Here is a 22,584-nt window from a genome sequence, read left to right as displayed (position 1 = left end):
GCTTTTTTCTATCACGTGCGGCAGACGATCTGCCGAACTCTTTTGAGTGTTTTTTGAAGTGCAAAGGCAAAAAATACGTCAAACAACTTCTGTTGCACGGGTTACTTGGTGCGACACCGCTTGTCATTCCTGGATGTATGCAAACAAACGCTCACAAATAATTATTTGTTCAGGTGTGCATGTGCATTTATTCTCTGTGCGTGGTTTCATACATCTATACATATATATGCATAATATAGATATATTGCACACGTGCGTACATATATAATAGATATATGCACGCATGTGTGCATTTTCCAGCTCTAGGCCTTCTTTTACCCAATGGGTAGTTATATTCTTGACGATTACCAAGGATCAACGCAAAAGCGCATATATTTTGCGATTTGCGTCCTTTGCTCGAGAAAGAAGACATAACAGATACATACAAATCGAACAATAATTCTGAACATGTATACTTACATATCCAAGCCGTATGAATAGAAAAGTGCTTGTAGGCAAGCATACGTATTCATATGTGCTCGAGGTGCAAATAGAAATTCATTTATGAACATGCATATTTATTTAGAGAGGGGGTAACATATGTTGCCTTCAAAAATTGCGCTTCGCGGAATTGCCCCCGTCTCTTCACTCATTACTTTTATACGAAGCTATTCAGTGTGCAGTACTGCACCTTATTTGTATGTTATACACCAAATGAGCGAAGATCGAACAGTTGGAAGGAGTTGTAGGCTGGGGCCGAGAGCCAGAAGTAGAAGCAAGCCAGGGACTTGTAATTCTGCAGTGACCATGCCTGTCATTGACAGGACGATTTAATTGTTCTGTACTTCTCTAGAGATGTCATTTGTTTTTTAGTGGGTGTTTAGGCTCAACAACGCCGCGGGTGTGTGCTCGTCTGCAGAGTTATGTGATCTCTTACTACTGGTACTACAGGTGAAGGCGTAAATCCGCTTAGCAACGGCTTGGCAGAGGTCCAATTTAAATATATGTGTAATGCCGATTTAAAGGGAGGCAATGTTTTCAGGTAGTGTGCTGAGCCAATTGACGGTCCATGACAGGCGGAGGCTGATGTTCCATTTCCTGGTGTTGTTCACGTGAAAACTGATTCCTTGACATTTACGGCTTCACATATGTTTACTCACAAGTTTATTTCTGTAATATTTTCTCTTATTTCAGGAGGAAGCAGCGCCGAAGGCAGTTTCAGAGAGCCGCTGACACGTCAGGTCACCCAATGGTGTGGATTTGCTGAAACCCCGAGTGTTGACTCTTACAACGCCACTTCTCGTTCTGATTAAGATTATTAATTGCTTTTAGTGGCATGATTAATTTTTTCGAGTTTCAAGAGTGGCGAAGCAGTTGATCTTTCTCCCTGCCGCAACGACGAAGGAAGCCGTCGCGAAACGCTATAGGCTGCCGCCGTCCTGAACCGCCAGCGCTGCATGCAAGCAAACACAGGCAACTGATCTCAAATGAAGAGTAGATCAGTCCCAGTATAAACCTACAATTTAACCCATAAAAATAGACAGTCCTAAGACGTGAGTGTTGGCATAGATATGTGAGTAGAAAGCAGAACGGAAAAACCCAGGAAGCCTCTGCAGTGAGCGTTGGTTCAATTAGGCTTCAAAGGGGGCCCCTGGGGCCCCCAATGAGTGCAAAAGGATTCTGTTGCCTTCCTGCTAGACAATGAGTCGGAATTTCAAGAGCCCACATCAGCGGCCTGCGGCCCCCCTCTGCGTTAAAGGGGTATTTTCGGGGGCCCTGGCGAACCAGACAGTTCACGTATCCAGCAGGCAACAGCAGCCTGACTGTTCTGGAGCTGTTCGTGCTCCGCGTCTGGCGCCTGGGGTACTTGGGGGCTGCAGAGCTGGGCAACCGCAGGACGGCAGCAGCAGCAGCAGCAACAGCAGCAGTAGCAAGGGAAGCTGCAACAGCACTGCGCCGTGTACCAGCAACATCACAGAAACCACCGCTCGCAGCAACACGAGCAGCTCTTTAGGCCCTAGGGGCATCCTAGATAGAAGGGGACGCCAGGCCCCCCAGAGAAGGGGCTCTCAGCCCGCCTGGGTTTCTGGCTTTGGATGCTTCAGTTCAAACCGGCGCTTTGTGGGAATATCGGAAGACCCCACGCACAGCAACGCCATCAGCATCCAGAACAATAGCAGCAGCAACAGAGTAGTTTCACAGCAATCGCAGCCAACTCGTAGTAGCAGACCAGAAGGCTCTCAAGCACCCACAGGCCCCCATGGAAATGGCGACACTTCGCAGCGTTCCCTAACTGAAGAACCGACTCATCAAGGTGGCAGGGCCTACCCCTTCCGCCGCAGCTCTCCTGCGAGTTTATGGATACGGGAGTCAGGCAGAGGCGACATTGCTGCAGCTGCTGCAGCTGCAGCGGCTGCTGCAAGAGGCGTCGCTAGCACTGCAGCCGCTGCACCGGCTGCAGTGCCAGACACGCCTGTTGCTGGGCATACGCTTGAATTGCTAGCAATCAGAGCATCTAGTGTAGCTGCAACACAGCAAGGAGATGATGTATCCAACCAGTTGCTTCGGAACGCGCCAAGAGGCACAACTGAGCAACTAGGACTTACAGGCGGCCGGCGCAGAAAGGCAGAGAGCCTTGAAGCCTCACTGCAACCGCTGTGGAGAGAAGGAGAACCCAAACAGGACGATGCACGACAGATCGTTTGTCGTTTTAAAGCACCCACCGAAGCGTGCAGCAAGCGGGAACATGCAGTTGCGCCTGAGGCTCGCTCTCGTCTCTCTCCTTCGGACGAGACCTTCAAGCATCAACTAACCGGACACCGCTTTCCTGAGACCACAGGTGCTAATCGTAGTAGCAATACCAGCAGCAACAGCGGCAGCAGCAGTTGCTGCGGCGACAGCAGCAATAGCAGTGCCTGCATTCCAAAGTTCAAGGGGGATGATTGTGGAGACAGTAAAACTACCACAGGCAGCGTGAGCAACAGCACCAGCGCCCAACGCAGTAGCAGTTTTACTGTTTCAGGTACTACCTACAAGTTGCCAGTCCTCGATAGAGTGCACGATCTCTGCACTTCCTCCTTAGTCCACCGTGAACAGCTCGTAACAAGAGGAGGACGTGCCGAGGGCGGGCATTTGTTAAAAGCTGTGGATGCCCCTCCAGAAACGCATTCTGCAGAGGCCCATAAGCCATGTCCTTCCATAAACGAAATCAGACAAGACCAGCCTGAGGCCACCGGAGCCCCAGGGGCCCCTGACGCCAGTGAAGCCTCTCTCGTTGCTGGGGCGTCCTGCAGGCAACAGCAGCCTGTGGAGCAGAGCAGACGCAGCATCAGTTCGAGTCCCCGCAACAGTAACGGCGCCGGCCAGTGCCGGATGCATAGTAGTAGCAGCAGCAGCAGCAACAGCAATATCAGTAGCAGCAGCAGTAGCAGTAGCAGTAGCAGCAGTAACAGCAGTAACAGCAAGTGCGAAGAAACCAACGGGCATCGACATGACAGGCCCGGAGGTGGGACAGTCTGTGCTAGCGAAACCCAGGTCTGCAGCGGCGCGAGTAACCACGACAGCAGCCATAACAATAACAACAACGCCAGCGACAACAGCAGCGGCACCAATAACATCTCCAACCTCAACAACGCGAGCAGCAGCCTGGCGTCCCAAGACACGCAAAAAATGTTTAACAGTTCATATGTCGGAAACCCTGGAGAGGTCCCCAACGCATCAGACCAAACAAGCAACTTGCGAGCCGCCGAATCAGCAGCAGATACAGCAGCAAGAAACCAAGACAGACCACGAGGGAGCCGCATTTCAGGGCGCCCTCACCAGAGCGCATCAGCCTACTTTGGAGGCTGGCGAAGGATGCAAAACTCCAGAGGGAGGGGTGGCCTCCGAAGGGCCCCTGCTTCGGGGGTTGCAGCTGTAAGGGTTTTGTCTGCACTTGGTGGGGTCTCCAGACAGGACGCAACCAAAGACGACGGCGCCGAGTCCCCTGTGAGCAGCCCAGGCAACAGTGACAACGAACGCTCTCTCAAGAAGTCAGCCTCCGGGCCGCCAACAAGGAGAATAGGGGCCTTGAGTTGTGGTGCATCTTCGTCCTTAACCCCTTTCGAAGAGTATGCAAATACAGGCAATGTTGTAGTGAAACAGGCACATATTGACCGCAGGCGGAACGTACGAATAGAGCAGGAGCTGTCGGCAGCAAGGGATTTGCTGCTGTTTTAGTCTGCCACTGTTGCTGAAAGACAAGTTGGCGCTGCTGGAGCAGTCCATTCGGTTTCTGGCTGTTGCCTGACATACAAGCTGCCGTTTCAAGTTTTCCCTTGTCTACTGTCATATGCTGTTTCCACTGCCATTGCGGGTATTGCTGCGGCTGCTTCTGTTGTTTATGGTGCTGCAGTATTTCTGCTGACATCACTTGGTTGTATTCTGTGACGGGAATCCGCGACTCGTCGGAGGCGAACTTGGTTGACACGATAGAGTTGATAATGGACAGGCCTTTGGGCCCCAGAACCCTGGGAGCTTTGGGGACATTTGGCTGCCTACGACAGCTGCGACTGGTGCAGCAGCAGCTCACATCCATTGACTTCGTTGGAGTTTGCAAAAACCTGCAGCTGCTACACCTCCCCGAGAACCAAATCGAGCGCCTTGAAGGTACTTACACTCACAAACATCCTCAACCAAAAGAGTGAACGTAGAAAGGAATACTGTCGCAACTTCCGGGCAGGCGACTTTGAGAGTGTAAAGCCCTTTCTTGTCTGCATGTCTAGTCCTTTAAATGTGGTTGTACGTCTCCCTAGTTGAAGTCCATTCGTAGGCATCACTTGGGTCCATCTGTTGTGGCTTCCTGAAGGAATCCAGAACTGCAAGTTTCTAGAAGAGGTGGACCTGACTGGCAACCGTATCGCTGACTTGGGCGTCCTCGCAGCTCCTCCACTTTCGCAGAAAGGGGTCACTCCAAGGGCCCATAAGGGGGCACCTCAGGGGGTCCCTCAGGAGGGAGCGCCCGAAGCTGCTGCGCAGGGTCCTCTAGATGCACTGCAGCGGCTGCACACCCTTCGACTGAACAGCAACCGACTGCGCAGCCTCAGGGGCGTTGAGGTCCTCACGAACTTGCGGGTGTTGGAGGTGGCCGACAACGAGTTGACGCATGTGGGTGCCGCCCTCAGCAATAACAAGAAACTTGAACAAATTAACGTTGCTGCGAATCAGTAAGCTCTTGCACCGTAAGCACGGATATTGCGCTTTGTCACCGAAGCAGAGGATGTCAACAGTGCACACTGCCTGTGAGAAACTTCATTCATGTTGTGGCTCATGTATATCTACTCGCAACTGCATCTGCTGCTTGAGTTGTACATAAGGAGGTTTATGCATGTACACGTATGGTGTACAAACCGTATATGCATACGTGTGTACGTATTACCCTTCAACTGAAGACTGTCAGACAAGTGGTTCTGCCCTATCCAACGCCGTGGTTGCCCTCTCTTTTTTCTCTGTCAGTGCCTGGTGTCCGTTGCCGGAACATGGCAAGGTGACGGCTCGTGTAGGCGCAGCTATCGTGTGGTGCTAGTCCTTGAGCTACTTACGGGTCATGAAGTTTTTGTTTTGCTTTGCCTCTCAGCATTTGGTCTTTGCACGAAGTAACCCTGCTGTCTCAGTTACCCCGCCTGGAGTCTCTTTTGTTTTCTGACGTTCATTTTCTGTCGAAGCAAAATCCCATTTGCAGACTTAAAAACCACGAAATGTTCGCCCTTTACCATATACCAATGCTCAAGGTACGGTGACCTTGCAGCCTGCGCCTGCGCTGCAGCCACATTTCCAGCAGATCCACTGGGTCTCTACGGTTTAGCTTGTATGGGAAAGACGTTTCATAGTTCTCACGGAAGAAGTTCAATGCTTCTCGTCGGTAGCTGTATGCAGGTTTCCATTACAACGTAAAACAAGATTAAGCAAGCGGGCATTTCCAGCTGAATGTGCAATTACTGTGCCACTTATATGGAAGCATTCTAACTCATATGGAGTATTTTAGCGCCTATGTTTTACTGGTTAAATTAGGAGAACATCCACTTAACTCCTAAATAGCTCAGGGCCTGTACCGACAAAATTCAATGGCCCAATGAGAGCAAGCGAAAAAAAAAGCAGATATGTTTTTGCCTAAGACCACGCAGGTCGCAGAGTGACGCCCAGTCTCGTATTGATTTTCTGTGTGTGGTCTGGGCTACAAAACCGGTAATGGTTTAGTATGCAATGCAAAGCGGAAAGAGACGCACGGCAGGCGGCCTGATAGGTGGCCATTCTGTGTGCAGTTTTATCCCTTAGGCTCTAAACCAAACGGTCCTTGACGCCGGCGACTCGGCTTTTGTTGCTGCAACATACCAGCGGAAAAGGCTTTATTATTTACTGGAACAACAGAAAACGAGACGAGAAGCAAGAGATGCAGTCAAGGAGTTAGATAGGCTCCATGGACAGTTCAGAGTGGCTATCAAGGATAACAGAAAATTCGCTGTACGCGCTCAACACGCCTCTCTTCAAACTGTAGACCGGGGGGGCGGGGGGCCTGCAAATTTCCTTGATGCGAATCATTGGCATGCGAATTTTTTATTTGCTTGACTACCCAAGTGCATTTCCCTTGTGCTCCTTGATCGATGGGATTGCTCTTGTTACAGCAGATGCTAATACGTTTTGTTTCTATGGAATGCTGTATGAGACAAAAGCCTCAATCTGCGTAGTGTGCTGCAATTAGCGGTTTGCATATCTATGGAAGAATTTTCTTTTTCAAGAACCCCAGGATCTACCGTTAGGAGTTCACATTTTGGGGTTAGAGTTTGGGGGTGTTCTGGATTGGACTATAGGACTTGGTGGTGGCTCGCGGGGAGCTCTGTGGGGGTGCATCCTTCTTTCGATGGCTTGCGGCTGAAGTGCGGAAACGGAGAGAGGCAATTCTTAGCACTCGCAAGAAAGAGTTGGAGCGATTCGGAAATATACATCTTGAGCTGGGGGATCCCAGTAAGACATGGTCAGTCAATCATTAGCCAAAGGCATTTGCTAGTGGATCATTTTAAAATTGTCTTAACCTGCATGTATTACTTTGCATGCAAACGTATACCCGCGTGCGTTACGTGGGGTCAGGAAAAGTCGAAAACTGTGAACTTGGTTGCCCAGCACGTCCGAGCTCGACCACGTTCAACGTTTTCGAGTATATACATAACTATAAACATATCTAACTTCGTTGCCTAGCGCGTGCGGGTTCGATCAGGTACAACCAGGTCCTCATCTCTGCGATTTTCCTGCAGCCCTCTATCTGCTTGCGTTTAGGTATCGGCGAGCTGCCGACTGTTTGTTTCGATCCTTTTACGCCCCTGATTTCTCGGATTTCGGATTTAGAGGTATAGAAATTAAAAGTGTCCACCGAATCGTCAACAGGGAGGCTGAGGCGGCTTTCGAGTTGCTCAGGTACAGCTAGCGGTTATTTATGCATACACCCCCGCATGCATACATGGACCAGCTTACGTAGATTCACGCGGATAACCCTCTTGTTGCTCCTGCATGCTTGCATTTGCAGTGATGGGTGTGATGTTCCAGTAATTACTCTTTAGTCTTTGCCGCAAAAGCTCTGCAGTATCCGTTTTGTCAAACCGCCTTCAATGCAAGTGAACTGCATTATTTTGGTGATTCCTGCTGCCGCTCACGGTAGGAGTGCTGCACCACCGTCATGGTGTTGGCAGCATGCTGCTGCTCCTCCTCGCAGTTGCATTCCTTGTCAGACCTGTGTACATTTTCTCCGGGAGCCTTAGGTTTAGCCTCCTTGTTACGAGGCGCCGCAGCATATGCATACGGGTGTTTACACGTGTGTATACATATGTACAGTGTCCTTCGCTGTCCTTCAGCTGTCGTTTACTGAGCGGCAAAAGTATAGTCGATCAACTTTTCTCATGTACCACCACACTGCATTCCCTTTACGTTTTAGCTGCTCTACTGTGACCCGTTACAGGAACGGCTGCGCTGTGGAGAGCACAGGCGACTGGGTGCTCTGCGGCGCCAACCCCCACCACCCATGCAGCCTGCTTAGGTAAGCGATTACATTTCCTGGAGTCCTGTATATATATATATATATGTGTACAAGCATATATCTGCATTTTCCCATATCTACCACCGTATCTGCGCAAATGTATAGACATCCTGCTGTACCGAAAAGTACACACATTTTTATATAAGTATTTTTATACAAGTATATATATATATATATATATATATATATATATATATATATATATATATATATATATTGTGGGGGGTTTATTACGCTCAGCGTTTTCCTGTGCCTTCAACAGCAGTGGCATTCATGCATGTACATAAATTACCTGCAGCAACTAGGCACGTCCCAGCACATACATTTGAATTAGTCAAAGCCACCTGGTTATATGCTCACAAGATCGGCATTAGTTCATTTCCATTATGGGTTGTTTTTGATGTTTCCCCAGGCAGTGCACTGCAGGCATGTATGGGGACTTATTCTCCCACCAAAATGGGCTCGAGCGCTCTCCTCTTATAGTCGCGTCAAACAGCCTAGCTGAGGCTGACCTGCCCCGTCTCCAGTGAGCATCGGTCTATGCATGAATGCGCTCATCGTATGCACTTACTTGCGTACACGCGCTACGCACAAATCCGTATGACTTGTCGTCGCCTAGGGTTTCTTCTCGGTTCCGTGAAGAACCCATGAGAATCTCCACATAGGTTAAAGAATAGCCGTGCGATGTGCTCTTGTGCAACGACTCTATAACACACTAAAGCGAGAGACTTGCTAAAGGTGGGGTAAGGGGCGTGTGTCTGTGCCCACAGTTCCTTGGCTTCGATTGAATCTTTCCAGGCCATTGCGAAACAAACGCTTGAGTTGGCCAAGGCGAATGCAGAGTCTGCTAAAGACAGTCGTCATTCTGGTGTGCCTACTGCGAGGACTGAAGGCACCACCACAAGCGAGGAAGGAGCGGCGCCGCTCAACAACTCTGTTGTGCAACAAGCGGTTAAGGATGGACGGCTTTCGCTGCCTGATGGGGAAGTGTTGCTCTGTCGGTGTCTCCTTCACGAGTGCTTGCCAGACATCCCTGTAGGGTATACACAACAGGAAATTCCAAGCATGATGGAACGAGGGCCCTCTAGAGGAATTATCAGCAAAGCAGAGGAACAATACAGTAAGCAACGATACTCAACGCGGTGCTTTAAATTCAAACAAAGAGCGCGCATGCATATTGCCCTACTCTGTAAATGAACAAAGCTGGTGTGCACCGTCAGCAGAGATACCGGCGCGTTCGCAGCTACACCAGATATTTGCTTTGTATACTGTTCTACGCCCTCCCTCCACGTCCCAGACTGCAAACGGCATTTACCTTCGTGAACGCAATCAGGAATAGGCCCATTCTAAGCAAGGAAACTTTCACGCGTCAAGGCATACGCTTTTTGACCTTGTGTTTTTTTCTGTCGGTTTTTTTCCGTAGAATGTGGGAACCAGGCTTCGTCAAATCCCTGTGCGTTGGCTGTCATCGGCCCTTCCAGCGTATACAAGCGAAGGATTTCGAACCCACAGATAAAAACATGGTGCGAACACGTCCCCGGCTCTAAATTCTAAACTATCAACATTCGTGCGAGTATAGTAGGAAGTCCATCGGATGTGCCTATGCATTAGCCAGCAGCTGATGGCACAGCACGTTGGACTCCAAGAAACAATAGGTACAGCTGCAACTGCACTCATGCAGTGAATAATTTTATGCAGATCAGACAAAAAGAAAATATTTGCTCCGAACCACTATACCATAAGTCGCACAACTAGAGAAGAGAGCCAAACGCTCGTGGATTTTGTGAATTTCGAATGGACGGCCAAAACAGCCGAATGAACACATTTTATCCCCAATTGTACTCGTGAAAGGTAAACATTCGGTTCATGAAGTACGTGTACCGAGAAGACGCAGAAAAAAGAGTGTTTGCCCTGCTATTGTGAAGTTTTCTTATTGTTTTCAAGGTGGTTTTTCGAGAATCACTACCTCGTTCCCCATTTCCTCGTTCGCTTTGCATATTCAAGAGATCCCTCAAATCCCGGTTCTTCAGCACCTGTCAACTCCTGTAGCAGGACAACACCTGCGCAGCCGGTTCCGAAAACAGTTCCGGATAAAGTAGCAGGTGCTGCTGCTGCTGCTGCAACTGGAGTCTCACCAGAGGCGGCGAGCGCAGCGGCAGCCCAGCAGGCTACGGAAGAGACAGAAGGACCCCAAGGGACGAAGTCGGCAGCACAAGCACAAAAACTCGATGAGGCTCTCCCGACCCCTAGTGCAGCCCCAGCAACGTACGCTTCAAGCAATTCAGGAAGCGCTCATCAGTACAGTTTAAATAATGCAGGCCAAGACCCGCGCAGCGCTTCACCCTTCGTAGACCTCATCAGGTACGCCACTTGCCCGCCGGCGTCCGCCGCCAGTTAGGCATTCATAGTGATTTTGATGGTTGTGAAGTAGGGCATTCCTGCGTTAACGTGTGACGCATACATTAAGGCAAAACGCAAACAACTTTGGAACAGGGTGAGAACTGCTCGGTATTGTAAGCAAGGAATCCGCTTTGATGCCGTTCGAAATCTGTGTCTGCCTCAGCATGGCTAAACACCTTTTGTCTATTCACACAAGCGAACTGACGAAAGGCGCAAAAGCCCAACAGCCATGCGAAGCAGACAGTAACTGCGAGGAGGTTTCTGGGGTATCTGGGGAGCTAGACCGGACGAAGCCCATCAAGTCCTGTTCCGGCATATCAACAGTAAATGGTGTTGTTTTCTGCGAAAGTCACTTGCAGCAGGTCCTGCTACAGACCTTTGGAACAGCGCCCCACCTCTATACCCTCGGATCCCTAGGGAGGCAGCAGGAGGCACCTCAGGAGCCTGCAGCAGTCGTCTGGAGAGCAGGTGACTGCAAGGCGCAGCTTGACTGCAACGGAGACGTTCTCTCTTTGAGCCTTAGCAGCAACGCGCATCTCATTGCATTAAGCCGAGGGGTCTTACTAAGTTTTCAGAGGCTTAGGGTGGGCAAACGTTGCTCTATTCTGTTTAGAGGCCTGATCTGTTTCTTAACTATGAAGGAATGCGAAAAACGTTACCCACCCCGTTTGCTGCTGCAACAGCTGCTGCTGTTCAGACTCCCTGGGTTGAATATACTCTTCTGTCATGACACGATTGTGCCGGAGACACTGACATCACAGCAGTCTCAACCAACGGTGTTATGCGATGCCCAGGAGCACTTTCCACAGGGTAGGAAGGAAAAGCTGAATTGGTTGTTTTGCTTTCCCCAGGTTCTGTTGCTCCCGCTTAACGGTCTGCGTAACTTTGATGCCCCTGGCGAGTCTCGCACAGCATCAGACGCTCCGGGTTCCCCGAGGGTCACTGCTTCAGGGCCCCAAAATGAAACCAGCAGGATAGAGCTGCCGCAGCTGCGGGTACTGGATTTGAGCTTCAATGAGCTCTGCACCCTCGACGGCTTCTGGGGCACCCCGCGTCTGCAGCAGCTGTGCCTTGTTGCTAATCACCTGCTGCTCTTGTCTGATCTTGCGCCCGTCGGTCCGCTCAGCCTTCACACACAATCAGCCATACGCACGCAAGCAGAAACAGCCAGACAGAAAACGCACACAAGATCAGGATAAAGCAGCCAGGCATAAGCAGTCGATCGCCATGATAGGGCGTTCGAAAGTCCGAAATAGCACACAGCAACATACAGCCGCATTCAGCGACATTCTCTCATGACGAAAGTGGGGGTTTAAGTCTCCCAGTCAGTGTGCGCACTATTCGCAGTGCACGCCAAATCCCTGAAAGCGCATTCCTGTGGGATTAACCCAAAACCGCACAACTTCAACAACTTAAAAAGGCTGCAGATGGGGCGACGCCTCAGACTTATCAGGCTCAAGTGAAGCGTTCATCGGACTGTGTTGCACAGACAATTGCGTTGTGCTGATGATACTCCTGCAGGGACCGCTGCTCCCCAACTGCGGCAGCTGTGGCTTGCGGGGAATCCTTTACAGATGGGGTCGCACAGTTCCCAGCAACTCCAGCAGCTGCTTCCCGCATTGGAGTTGCTCGATGGTCGGCCGCTGCAGACAACACCGGGAGATCCTCTGACTTGTCCGTTGAAGTCATCGAGCTCTTCACCGCCGACGCAAGACGATGCGCCGGGGGCTCCACCAGCACCTCATTGCGCGTGTGCAATAGGGGCACCTGTGATGACTCCGTCTAGCTTGCAGCAACCTGTATCAGCAGGAAACGAGCCACGAAGCTGGGCTATCGCTGCTGCCGCACAGGTTTCTTCCATGGACGAATCGCAAGGCCAACGATACTGGTGGGCACCAGGACAGTCAGCGTCCTTCTGCACTGTCAGGTGGCATGAAAACGATGACCGTAGCTAGAGACATGTCTCTTGATTGTCGATCAGCTGCACGTATCAAAGAACTGTGTACTGAGCTACCTTGTGGATGTGTCTGCCAATCTCGTGCTGAGGTCTGCTACAATTTGATCATTGGTATGGATCCCAGTTCAGGGGCCGGTGTTCTGCAATATTCGCAGCACGTGCAAGGCAGAGGATGCTCAGCTCTTGGCATGTTCCTTAGTGATTCCTAGAACGGGTCCTCGTGGGATAACTGAAGCTTCGAGGCCGTTGGAAGATCTTGACCCACTTCCTGTCGCGCTGCTGCTTCCTCCTTGCCGGGGTCCCGTTCAGCAATGCTGCTGCTTCTGCTGCTGTTGTTGCAGCTGCAGCTCCAGTCACTGCGAGGCAATCACTCCGCGTACAGCCGCTCGGCATGCAGCAACCCCTCGAATGCTAGAGAGTTCCGAAGCAGACAACCACACAAAGGGCTGTGGGGGCCTCTGTTCCGTCGCTGCTGCAATCAGGACAGCAAGGATATGCGGCTGGCGGCCATCCAGCAGCACTCAATCCTGTTGGCCTCCTTCGCAGTACCAGCAGTTCTCAAGTGCTGCTGCCCAGGGTTTCTCTAGAGAAACACTTATTGGAGCACCGGAACTCACCTGGAATAACTGGAGAGAAAAGGTAGACGTCTTGGAGATGTCATTCTTGCGACTGCGCGATGCCCCAAATATACACACTCTGGTTGGACTACGGAAGCTGGAGTTGTCTGAAAATAACCTTAGCAGCATTCAGGTTCGGCTTGATCTCACGCACGCAATACAGCCACTGCAGTAGCGAAGGTTTTAAGGTCTACGATCCCCCTGAAGCTCACTCATCTTTGTCTTGTACATGAGAGTCTGGGTCGGCAAATCTTCTTAAGCTGTGCGTCTAACATAATGCTGCGAAATGCAGCTTGTGCATCATGATTAGACTCAGGCTAATCGATATGAGAAAGCCCCCCGCAAAGAAGGCGACACCGTGTGGTGCTTTTCCTAATGTTGGTGCTACTAACACTTGCAGCATTGTGCTTTTCCTACCTGGCCTTCAGTTTTAAAGTGTTTCAGACTGAAAGGCCCCAACTGACTGCGTCCTTATTCCCCAGGCCTTTTTTTGCAGGGTCTGCTGGGATTGCGACTCCTTGAAGAGCTACTCCTCGACGGCAACAACATAGAAAGCCTTGAAGGCATTGAGTCTCTCTGCCATTTGGAGTGCCTCGACATTTCTCACAACTGCATCGTCTCGTTTCCCTCCGGCATGCAACAGCTGAAGCGGCTAGTCTTCCTCTGCGCTGAAAGCAACAAACTCCAACAACTGGAGCATCTGGAAGGCCTCCCGGCGCTTACACAGTTGTACTTGAGCAACAACGAAGTTCGAGCATTTCGGTGAACCACTTATAGAATCCGTTACTCATACATCTGTAGTTCTCCGTGCATTTACGCCAGGCGGTCCTGCCTGCGTATTTACGCCATAGACTATTTGCTGCTTCTGCTTCTGTAACCAAGACATGGAAATGCGCATAGCGAAACACAAATATTAGTATTAGTCTTGGTATATGCCCCCTGCTTTTAATGACACTGCGTGCATATTTTGTACATGCTTCAGATGCGTTGCAGCAACTGAGAAAGCTCACCAATACTCTCTATTGTTTCCATTTAGTGCATCACCCGCTGGGAAGAAATACTCACAAAGCCAATTTGTGAATTTGGCGATTTCCGTGCATGTTCGTCTGTTGCACGTTCAGGTCATTAATGCATCTCTCTCGGTGTCCATCCCTCCGTGTGCTTGATTTGCGCAACACGCCTTTAAGCATGGAAGCAGAATACCGTTCTTACTCCCTTTACCTCCTTCCCTGTTTAAAAATTTTGGATGGAGTTGAGCCAAGGCAAGAAGAAAAAGAAGAGATACAGCATGTCTTTGCGGGGAGGCTCACGAGAGAGCTGCTGGAACAGATTATAGGGAAGCAACTACCGTGTCTTGAGGGGTGCGACGGGTCATGAACTGGCCATAGCATTCACATCCGTCGCGAATTTAAAGTCTTCCTTATCAACAAACTTGCACTCGTGACTACATGCAAGTGAAATACTCATTCATTTTGCCCAACACATTATATCCTTCTGGACCGTTGACTCAAGGGTATTTCTACCACGCGCACCCACTAATTAATGTAGGATAATGTATTCGAAGTGTGCAGCGACAGCTTTCGATCGACTCCGTTCTTGTTTTTTTCCTTAGGTCAGTTGATTTGTCGGGTCATCGCCTTCGCCGTGTTTCCGACGTTATAACTGAGGAGAATTTTCCATTTTTGCTGAGCATTAATCTAAACCAAAACAAAATCACGAGTCTGGCTTCTTTGGGAACCCTGCCCCTTTTGAGAGTACAGTCTTTCAACTCACTGTACCAACCCACGTCGAGATTCACCATGAAAAAGCTCATACTTAATGAAGCATAAGGGGAGGAGGGAAGTTGTAAATGCAATAGGCTAAAGAGATACTTAGTCTTCAAGTTGGGTTAAAACCTATAGAACTCCTCGGCCGCTGCTCCATCTTTACGCCGGCTCGTACTATTACGGTGTTAACTGGCCAGCTGGCTACGGAAATTTGTATTTGCCAACAGAAAAGCATCACCATAGATAAATCTGTAGCTAGTGAAGACATACAGATACAGAAGGGCTAGACTATGTCTGTGTTATCCAGTGAATGCGTGCAGGAGTTGTCGGTAGCAAACAACAAAATTGACCTCGCAGCGGGGGGCTTAGGTGGGGTTGACGGGCCAGGACTGATCTCGTTGCCACTGTTAGAGGTATGCATAGCCATAGACAAATCTGTAGCTAATGAAGATGTAGAGAGGCAGAACGCAAACATTCATTACTTTCAGGTCTCTGCTTTGGCCGCTGTTCCGCTCTATTTGACCCTCTTTGCAGCGGCTAGATCTAAGTTTCAACTCTCTCAGGAGTCTAAAAAACTTGGCAACAGCGCCACTTGGAAGCATTAGAATACTGCAGTTGCGTGGAAATGGCCTGTCGAGGGTTGAGGGTTTTGGAACCTGCTGCCGCCTAGAGGTGCTCGATCTCAGTGACAATCGAATCAGACGAATCGATTCGGAGGCATTCCAGGGTGCTGCTGAGACTCTGCGCTGTTTGGTAATGGAACGAAATGGACTCAGGTAGCCTTGCGAGCGCATAGACTTAACTGTTGACCTAACACCCCTTTTCTTGCTAGCAAGCAGCTAGCACGTAGCTATCGTTCAACTAATTTTAGTGAAAAGCTCTATTGTCGAGAATTCGTTTCACAATTTAGCAAACGTTTAAGCACTAGCCTGACAATGGCTGTACGCCTTTAAGTGGTTCATGAACTATACAGCGAAGAAATAAGGAGGACATGTCACACAATAACTCGTCGTTTAAAAGCGAGCTTCAGTGAACTTAGGGGTGAGGATAAAAGCATTACACGCACATGAATAACCCGTGGTGAATGTCGACTTGTCTGCGTCCTTCAGGTCCCTGTCCGGCTTTCCATTTCTACCCAATCTGGAGGAACTGCGAATAGCTCAGAATAGGATACCGGACTTCACGCAGACAGAATATCTTGTTCAACTGCCCAAGCTTAAGCAAATAGGGTGGGCCGGTGTCGTTCCACAGTACAGTGCAACAGGCTAGAATCCCTGTTAAGGCAATGAGCGAGCAGTAGCAACAATGATGAAGCATTGACTTGCCTTTTCTCCTGTAGCCTGGCGTCCTGCGCTGAGCAGCTTTGTATCCCGCAGAAGCGGAAATCGCTCTTCTTTTACTCATGTTTTGGTTCAGTGCATACTTGCTGCTTCTTAGCCGATTCCTTTACTCGGTCTGTCATGCAGGTTTCAGCAGAACCCTGCCTGTCAACGCCGTCAATGGCGTTCGATCCTAGCTGAGCAGCTCCCCTATCTAGAGGCAATAGATGGAGAGATTATTTCACTTGAAGAGGTCCAAAGGAAGCTACCTGTTGGCATCCCAGAAGGGCTTCCTATTCCTGAAGACCATGGGCAGCCACTCGGCGAAGCAACGAATGACGAGACGGATACAGCAGTGGGGACAACCCACCAGCAATCAACCCCCGACTACCAAATCCTACAGCAGCACCAGCAGCTACTGCTTTGCTATTCGGCCAAGATGTCGAAGGGCCGACCAGTAGTGCAGCCGAAACCTGAAGGCACCGTTGTAGCAGCAATCCCAAAAAGCAAGCCGCCAGCAGCGGTACCAGAGTTAGTGGCGCTTAATCTTGGTGTTGTGGGAGTGGGTGCTCCTGGTATCTCGCCCAGTAATGGTGCTGCATCATTTCTGTCTCGTCGCGAACCTCCGTCAGAGTCCTCAGGTGTGATCCCAGATTGGTAGCGCTTTCTCTGAGGCCGAATATTGCAAAAGCCCATGGTCACACTGCAGTGACCCCTAATCTGTAATGCCTAGTTTCTGAAAGCACTGCACAAAAAACCAAGTAAAACGCCATAATAGTGTCTACTTTTAGCCGCTTGCTTTTTGGTGTATTCCTCCAGGTCTGCAAACACTCGGGGTTCAGAAAGGCCTCAGAGCAGCGAGCAGATATCTTCTGAAGGTCAACCGCTGTGGAGCCAGCGACGACCGTCAAATGCCTCTTCACGGTCCTGGCTGGACCAAAGGGGAGCCATGCAGTGGTGTTGACCGATACACTAGAAGCAGCAGTACTGACGTCTGTGGTATTATCCCGAGCTGGTGCCCCCCAGCTCCTCCCTTCTTGTCCACTCTCCAGCAGCAAGAGGCATTAGACCCTTCCAACGAAACAAGGCCCCAGCGTGGGTTTGAAATATCCTACTTGGGGCCATCAATGTCGAACAGTAGCAGTGCAGGTACACAGTTGCCTTCAATGCTACAAGGGCTTTGCCTTCATGCAGAACGGGAACGGGGGCAAGCAAAGGGCACTCGATATAATGCGAGGATAAAAAATCACAAGAAAATAACTGGCTGAAGAAACACAACTCTCAAACCGAAAGTGTTTTCTCCGTGTGTTGATCACGCCTTTTATTCGCCTGATTCAAACGACGCCGGCAGCCACGTAGTTCACTCGGCAGTAGAGGAGCCAAGTTGCTTATGGAGTTGCAGAGCCCAAACCTAATAACTAAAATATGCTTGCGTTCAAGTTTATTCGCCAGCTTTTAAGTAACATATAGGGAGAGCCTGAATATGTGGGTTTCACTGGTTCTGCGCTCTACGCCACGAGCCAATTGACCAATTGACAGACTGCCTGTGGTGAAGGATGAAGCTCTAATATGTACTTAGTAGGCTACTTTTAGCCGTATAGTCCACTCTCGTAAGGTGACGAGAAGCCAGACGGTGTGCGTTTTGAACTTGCTTTAAGCTTAGTGAGGGGAAAAATGTCACAGTGTAGCAAATACAGGCAATATGCAACATCTTATACATCATCTCACGCTTTCGAGCAGACCCTTTCTGACGTGCTAACAGTCAAAGCTCCCTAGAATAACTCCGTTCTCATGCACTCTCCTATGGTCAGCGGGGAGCCGGACGGAGTGTGGTTTGAACGTGCTTTTAGATTGGAAAGCGAAAAAGGGTGCAGTGAAGCTGATACAGGCAGTATGGAACTTTACGTAGTCGTATACGCACTCAACAAAAGCACCAGCATGCTTGTACTGACCTGGCAGATGTGTATTTATTGTGTGGGGGCAGGTCAAATGGAAGATAAACATAGTCAGTGGAATATCCGTCTGCTGTTCGTTTTAGGCAGAAAACCCTTCGTCCGTTTGTTTGAGTAGTCAGGTCGCTAAGTAGTATCCCAGCTCGCCATGCATGTATGTTCCAATATTGCACTGCTGAAAAGCGTGGATAGGAGGTGAACACTGAAGTCACAGCATCTCACGTGGCTCTCACGTAGAGCATGTACACTGTGGGAACACAGCTGCATCTCATGGTTGGAAGTGCCACAACATCGTTTCAAGCCTCATTCTGGTTGTGCAAGGATTGAGCGGGTCGGTTACACTCGCGAAAATGCGTCCACAACACCGCCTGCGCCTCTCAATGTGCCCAAACGACTTAAAGCGCACCTTATCTATCTACCTATAAGCAGATAAGAGAAATACATGCTTCAGCATCCTAGATGAGAAGGAATGGAAGTACCGGGATGGACGCGTTGGAACCTTCAGCATATGCTGTTTCTATTTTATGCCTATGCTTCCACTCAACTACAGATGGAGGGCATGAAAACTAGCACGGCAGGCTCTTGGTGACTGGGCCTGGTACGCTGTGTGCAGCATACGTGTGGCCTCGGCTATTCTGAGCATCAAAAGCAAATACGGATATCTAGGGTATACAAAACGCAGGTATTCTACGGCTGGAAAGGAGGTCTTGCCTTTCAGTGCAACTCTGAGGAGGAATATATGCATCGCTGATACGGCCCGAAGACCTGCTTGCCGAATTTCGTAATCGTCCTTGATTTAATTTCGTGCTCATTCAAGCTTTTGTTGAGAACCATAAGTTGGCAGCATCGAGGGCAGCGAGGAGGTTCTTGGGAACAAAAACCATGCTGGGGACACAGCGGCTGCGCTGCACGGAAGGGAAGCGAGGGAAGACTAGACATTGTGTAAAACGCAGCCCCAGCCCGGAACTGGGTTGTCCTGCAATGGTGCTGAAGCCTGTTTCCATCCAATCACCACGACGTAACCGTAGGCGCGCAGCAACTGGACGTCAGGCATAACATACTATTGAAATGCATGGGCTAGAAAGCAATGAGATACTACACCAACTAGAGATTTCAGTGGAATGGCAGTAGCATGAATCCACCCTATAAAAAAAGCTAGAGAGGGGAATGCAACTTAGCTCCAGTCCTAGCCCTACAAGCCTTGTGCCTGTCGGATGTTCAATCCGCTTCAAACGCGATAAGCTAGCGGGAAGTAGGAGCTCGCTATGAGTGAACTCATATGTCGAACACTTATTTGCCGTCATATTGATGGGAAGCCCTCATATATCCTGGTGTTAGGAACTTGCCGGCCTCATCGAAAACATGAATGAGAGGTTAGGACCCTAAGGATCTGAAGACGCTCAAGGACTGAACCTTACTAGCAGTAGGTGCTGCATTGAGTGCTGGTGGGTAGCCTTCTGGCACCTTTTTCTCGCCAGAAGCTTGGGTCAAGATTGGCCTCGCAGAAAGGTATGGCAAAAGCCTAGAATTGTGGGAGTACTTGCGCTTGAAGAAGAGTACTGCTGGTGAGCAAGCACTCCGTCATTCAGTCTTATCCTTGCTTGAGAATGGTGTCTCAGCCAGGTTATGCCCGCCTACCGTGATAGTCAGCAGTGGGCTTGAAGGGGTGGACCCCACAATTGGCTTTCACTGAAGCAACCGATTTGTATATCATGCTTATTAAAAATATTAAACCAAAACCTTATTAACTTAATTAGCGACAACCAAACCCAGCATGGCATGGGAGGGAATGCTGGGTTAGCGCACACATCAACAGTCTCCTTGGCGCGCAGCATATCCATTGTTATTGGTCCACTACATCTCATCGTCCAAGGGGAACCGAATTCCTGCTAGGGCTTACAGTGTAGTTTCTGTCTGCGTTTCTGTTGTCGTGGGGGGCACAGCACGCAGAGCTGCGGCCATTGTTTCGTTGCAGCCACAAAACGCGGTCCAGTTTCCAGGGCCCTATGATCGTTATGGCCCCAAACTCCTCTTAGCAGGCCTGCTGAAGGAGAGTTTCTCACAGCGCCCCTTAAGATCTTGCGATGCGAAATGTGAAGTAATTAGTGGGATATAGAAAAGAAAGTCTGCCCTTCTATACCTGAAACAAGGGGGCAGAAGGCTGGCCTAACGTAAGAAATTCACACAACTCCCCCGGTGCAATCCTTCCTCTACTTTTGTCAAGTGCCTTATTTCCCTACTTCGACGCATGTTGGCGACAAGTTTGACGCGCGCTGTCCATATATGTCAACCCCCCAGCACGTAAGATGTCATATCTTAAAATATGGATCGACGACATCCCCTACAAAGAATGGCAGTGCGAAATTTTCCTTATGACGTCTGAGTTCTAAACATTCCCTGTAACCACCCTAGTACCATGTGACCAAACTCTACAGTAGGGTGCATTTCTATTAATATAAGACATACCGGAAACTGGGGTATTTCACAACATTCTGACATTTGCATTAGTTCTCCCGGTACTTCGATGACAATTGGCTAGTGCGCAGGGGTCTTGATTTTTGGTTTTTTTAAACCACCAGGTAAGCAGAGCACGACTGTTCTACTAGGGCAGTCTCGCCAGGGCTTGATTTGCACTACAAGGGCTTTGGATGCTCACATAAAGCTGTAGAGCAGTCACAGCGATTGACCCGAGGTTCAATCGTTCTGGTCATCCTAAGGCTTGGTGCGAGCAGGCAATCATTTTGCCACACGATCATGAATCATTGTGGTTGATCCCCGGCTTGCAACGAGCACGGAAGTGCTTTCTAGTTTGCTCGGATAAACCTGTACTTGGAGTCGTAGAGATCAGGGAAGTCTGACGGTAGCACCAGTCTATCCTCAGCAATATTTTTTCCTGCAAAAGGAAACCGTCAGCGCTACTAAAAGATAATCGGCGTGGCCGGACGTTTGTCCCATTTGCCAATTTCTGATGTTATTTTTCGACACAAATCCCTTACGGGTGTGCATCTGTAGCTCTGCTAAGCCTTAGTGCACTCGGCAAACGCTTTTGGAAGCCAATATGTGCCGTCACGGGCCGTACCGAGAAAGAAGAATGAGAGACATGCAGAGACCTGTTGCCAGCAGCAGGAAAAAACTGCTAAGCTTAACTCCTGAAGGTACTAATGCCGCCTTTCGTGTCCTGCGCTGCAGCCGTTTCCCTTCACTTTTCTCTACTTGGAGAGAAGTGAGAAATACTTAACGACCGCAGTGGAGCACCGGACCGTGCCTCAGTAGTCTTGCCTCAACGACAAGTTCAGCTGACCGGTGCTGTAGTGAATACTCCCTACAATCACGGCAGCAATGGCGTGCTCGTTGTGAACCGAGCGAGGGTTGTATGAATAGTGGAAGTCTCTGTGAGTTCTTATTGGTGTGCATTGAATATAACAGTGGTGGATGCATTAAGCGCGCTTTATGGAGCTACCATTGGTATGGTTATAGGAGAGGCTGGCGTGTGCCTTCGTGCAAAAGCTGTTGCGCCAGGCTACGCCATCCGCTCTCCCAGTTTCAAAGGCCGCAGTCCCTGCTCTACTAGGGTTGAGTGAGAACAATTTCCGGAGAGAGAAAAAACTGAGAGAACTTATTTCCTTAACCTTTGTTAGTTTGATATGTTTTGTTCAGTATAATAGATATTGCTTGCCAGCTCGCTGTACTCAGCTGTGGGGTCCCAGCCATGCGCCCCACAGTGGCCGTTCAGCGATACAACCTCGTAGTACGTAAAGCTTACTGCAAATACTTGTACAAAGGAAGAATGCTGTAAGCTATCTTGACCAGATCTCAGCATTGCGTGAGGGAACTGAGGGCTCTGCCTCATTTCTCATCAGCTTACAGGGGCTGCAGTACCTAGAGTGTTATCGAATCCCATCAGCCCACCGTGTGAGGGAACTTGGATGCCTTCTACGCCTCACAATTGCGATCTTCACCTGCGTTTGTGTTGTCGTTGTGGGCACGAGACTCAGAGCTGCTGCCAGGGAGTAGTGCATCTACTGACGTGAGTGATCAGGCTCCGAGGGCCACATGATCCCTAAGGCCCTGAACTCCGCTTAGACTGGCCCTTCTGAAGGGGATTTTCTCACAGCTGGCACCTTTAAGACGACTCGCCAATGACCCGTCTGACCCCCAAAATAATAAGCGCGCAGGGAGAGTTTGTAACCGATCAAATCATAGACGCTACACTTATGTTAAATTGAAGCCTATTTTCCTTCGGTTGGGTAATCCTACAAACACTCCTCTAGATTCTGTAGCTTGGAAAAAACCAATATCGTCCCCCCGGGCTGCTCAAAGTGGTTTTTCTCGTCTCAAAATGCTGTTTGCCTCCGTCCTGCTCTAATCATGATCTGGAGGACTCGCCTTGATAATTGGGGCTGCTGGGGGTGTGCTGTGTCTCCACTGCGTTAATACGATACTAAGAGGATGTGCTATTTACGCTAATGCGAGCTACCCCAGTGAACCGGAAGAGGCCCTTCTCCCAAGCCATATAAGATACGTCCATCTAG

General features: G+C 49.7%; 1 protein-coding gene across 1 annotated transcript; it reads left to right on the top strand.

The window, feature by feature from the left end:
- Window positions 1–1,680: 1,680 nt before the first annotated feature.
- EMH_0077450 (leucine rich repeat protein, putative) lies at window positions 1,681–18,009 on the top strand (the record flags this gene model as incomplete). Its single annotated transcript, XM_013500084.1, has 24 exons — window positions 1,681–4,010; window positions 4,373–4,626; window positions 4,826–5,183; window positions 5,594–5,747; window positions 6,292–6,477; window positions 6,825–6,988; window positions 7,288–7,425; window positions 7,964–8,041; window positions 8,454–8,567; window positions 8,812–9,161; window positions 9,465–9,564; window positions 9,986–10,402; window positions 10,605–11,025; window positions 11,293–11,557; window positions 11,963–12,115; window positions 13,498–13,741; window positions 14,137–14,376; window positions 14,628–14,769; window positions 15,102–15,194; window positions 15,452–15,534; window positions 15,891–16,010; window positions 16,248–16,741; window positions 16,920–17,249; window positions 17,951–18,009. The coding sequence occupies 24 exons, from the start codon at window positions 1,681–1,683 to the stop codon at window positions 18,007–18,009; spliced, it is 7,287 nt and encodes a 2,428-aa protein (XP_013355538.1).
- Between the last annotated feature and the right edge of the window lie 4,575 nt (window positions 18,010–22,584).

The sequence above is a fragment of the Eimeria mitis genome, genomic scaffold (assembly GCF_000499745.2).
Source record: "Eimeria mitis Houghton genomic scaffold, Emh_scaff5, whole genome shotgun sequence".
Lineage (NCBI taxonomy): Eukaryota > Apicomplexa > Conoidasida > Eucoccidiorida > Eimeriidae > Eimeria > Eimeria mitis.
The sequence above is the reverse complement of the archived record's forward strand: the minus strand, read 5'-3'. Positions and strand labels throughout refer to the sequence as shown.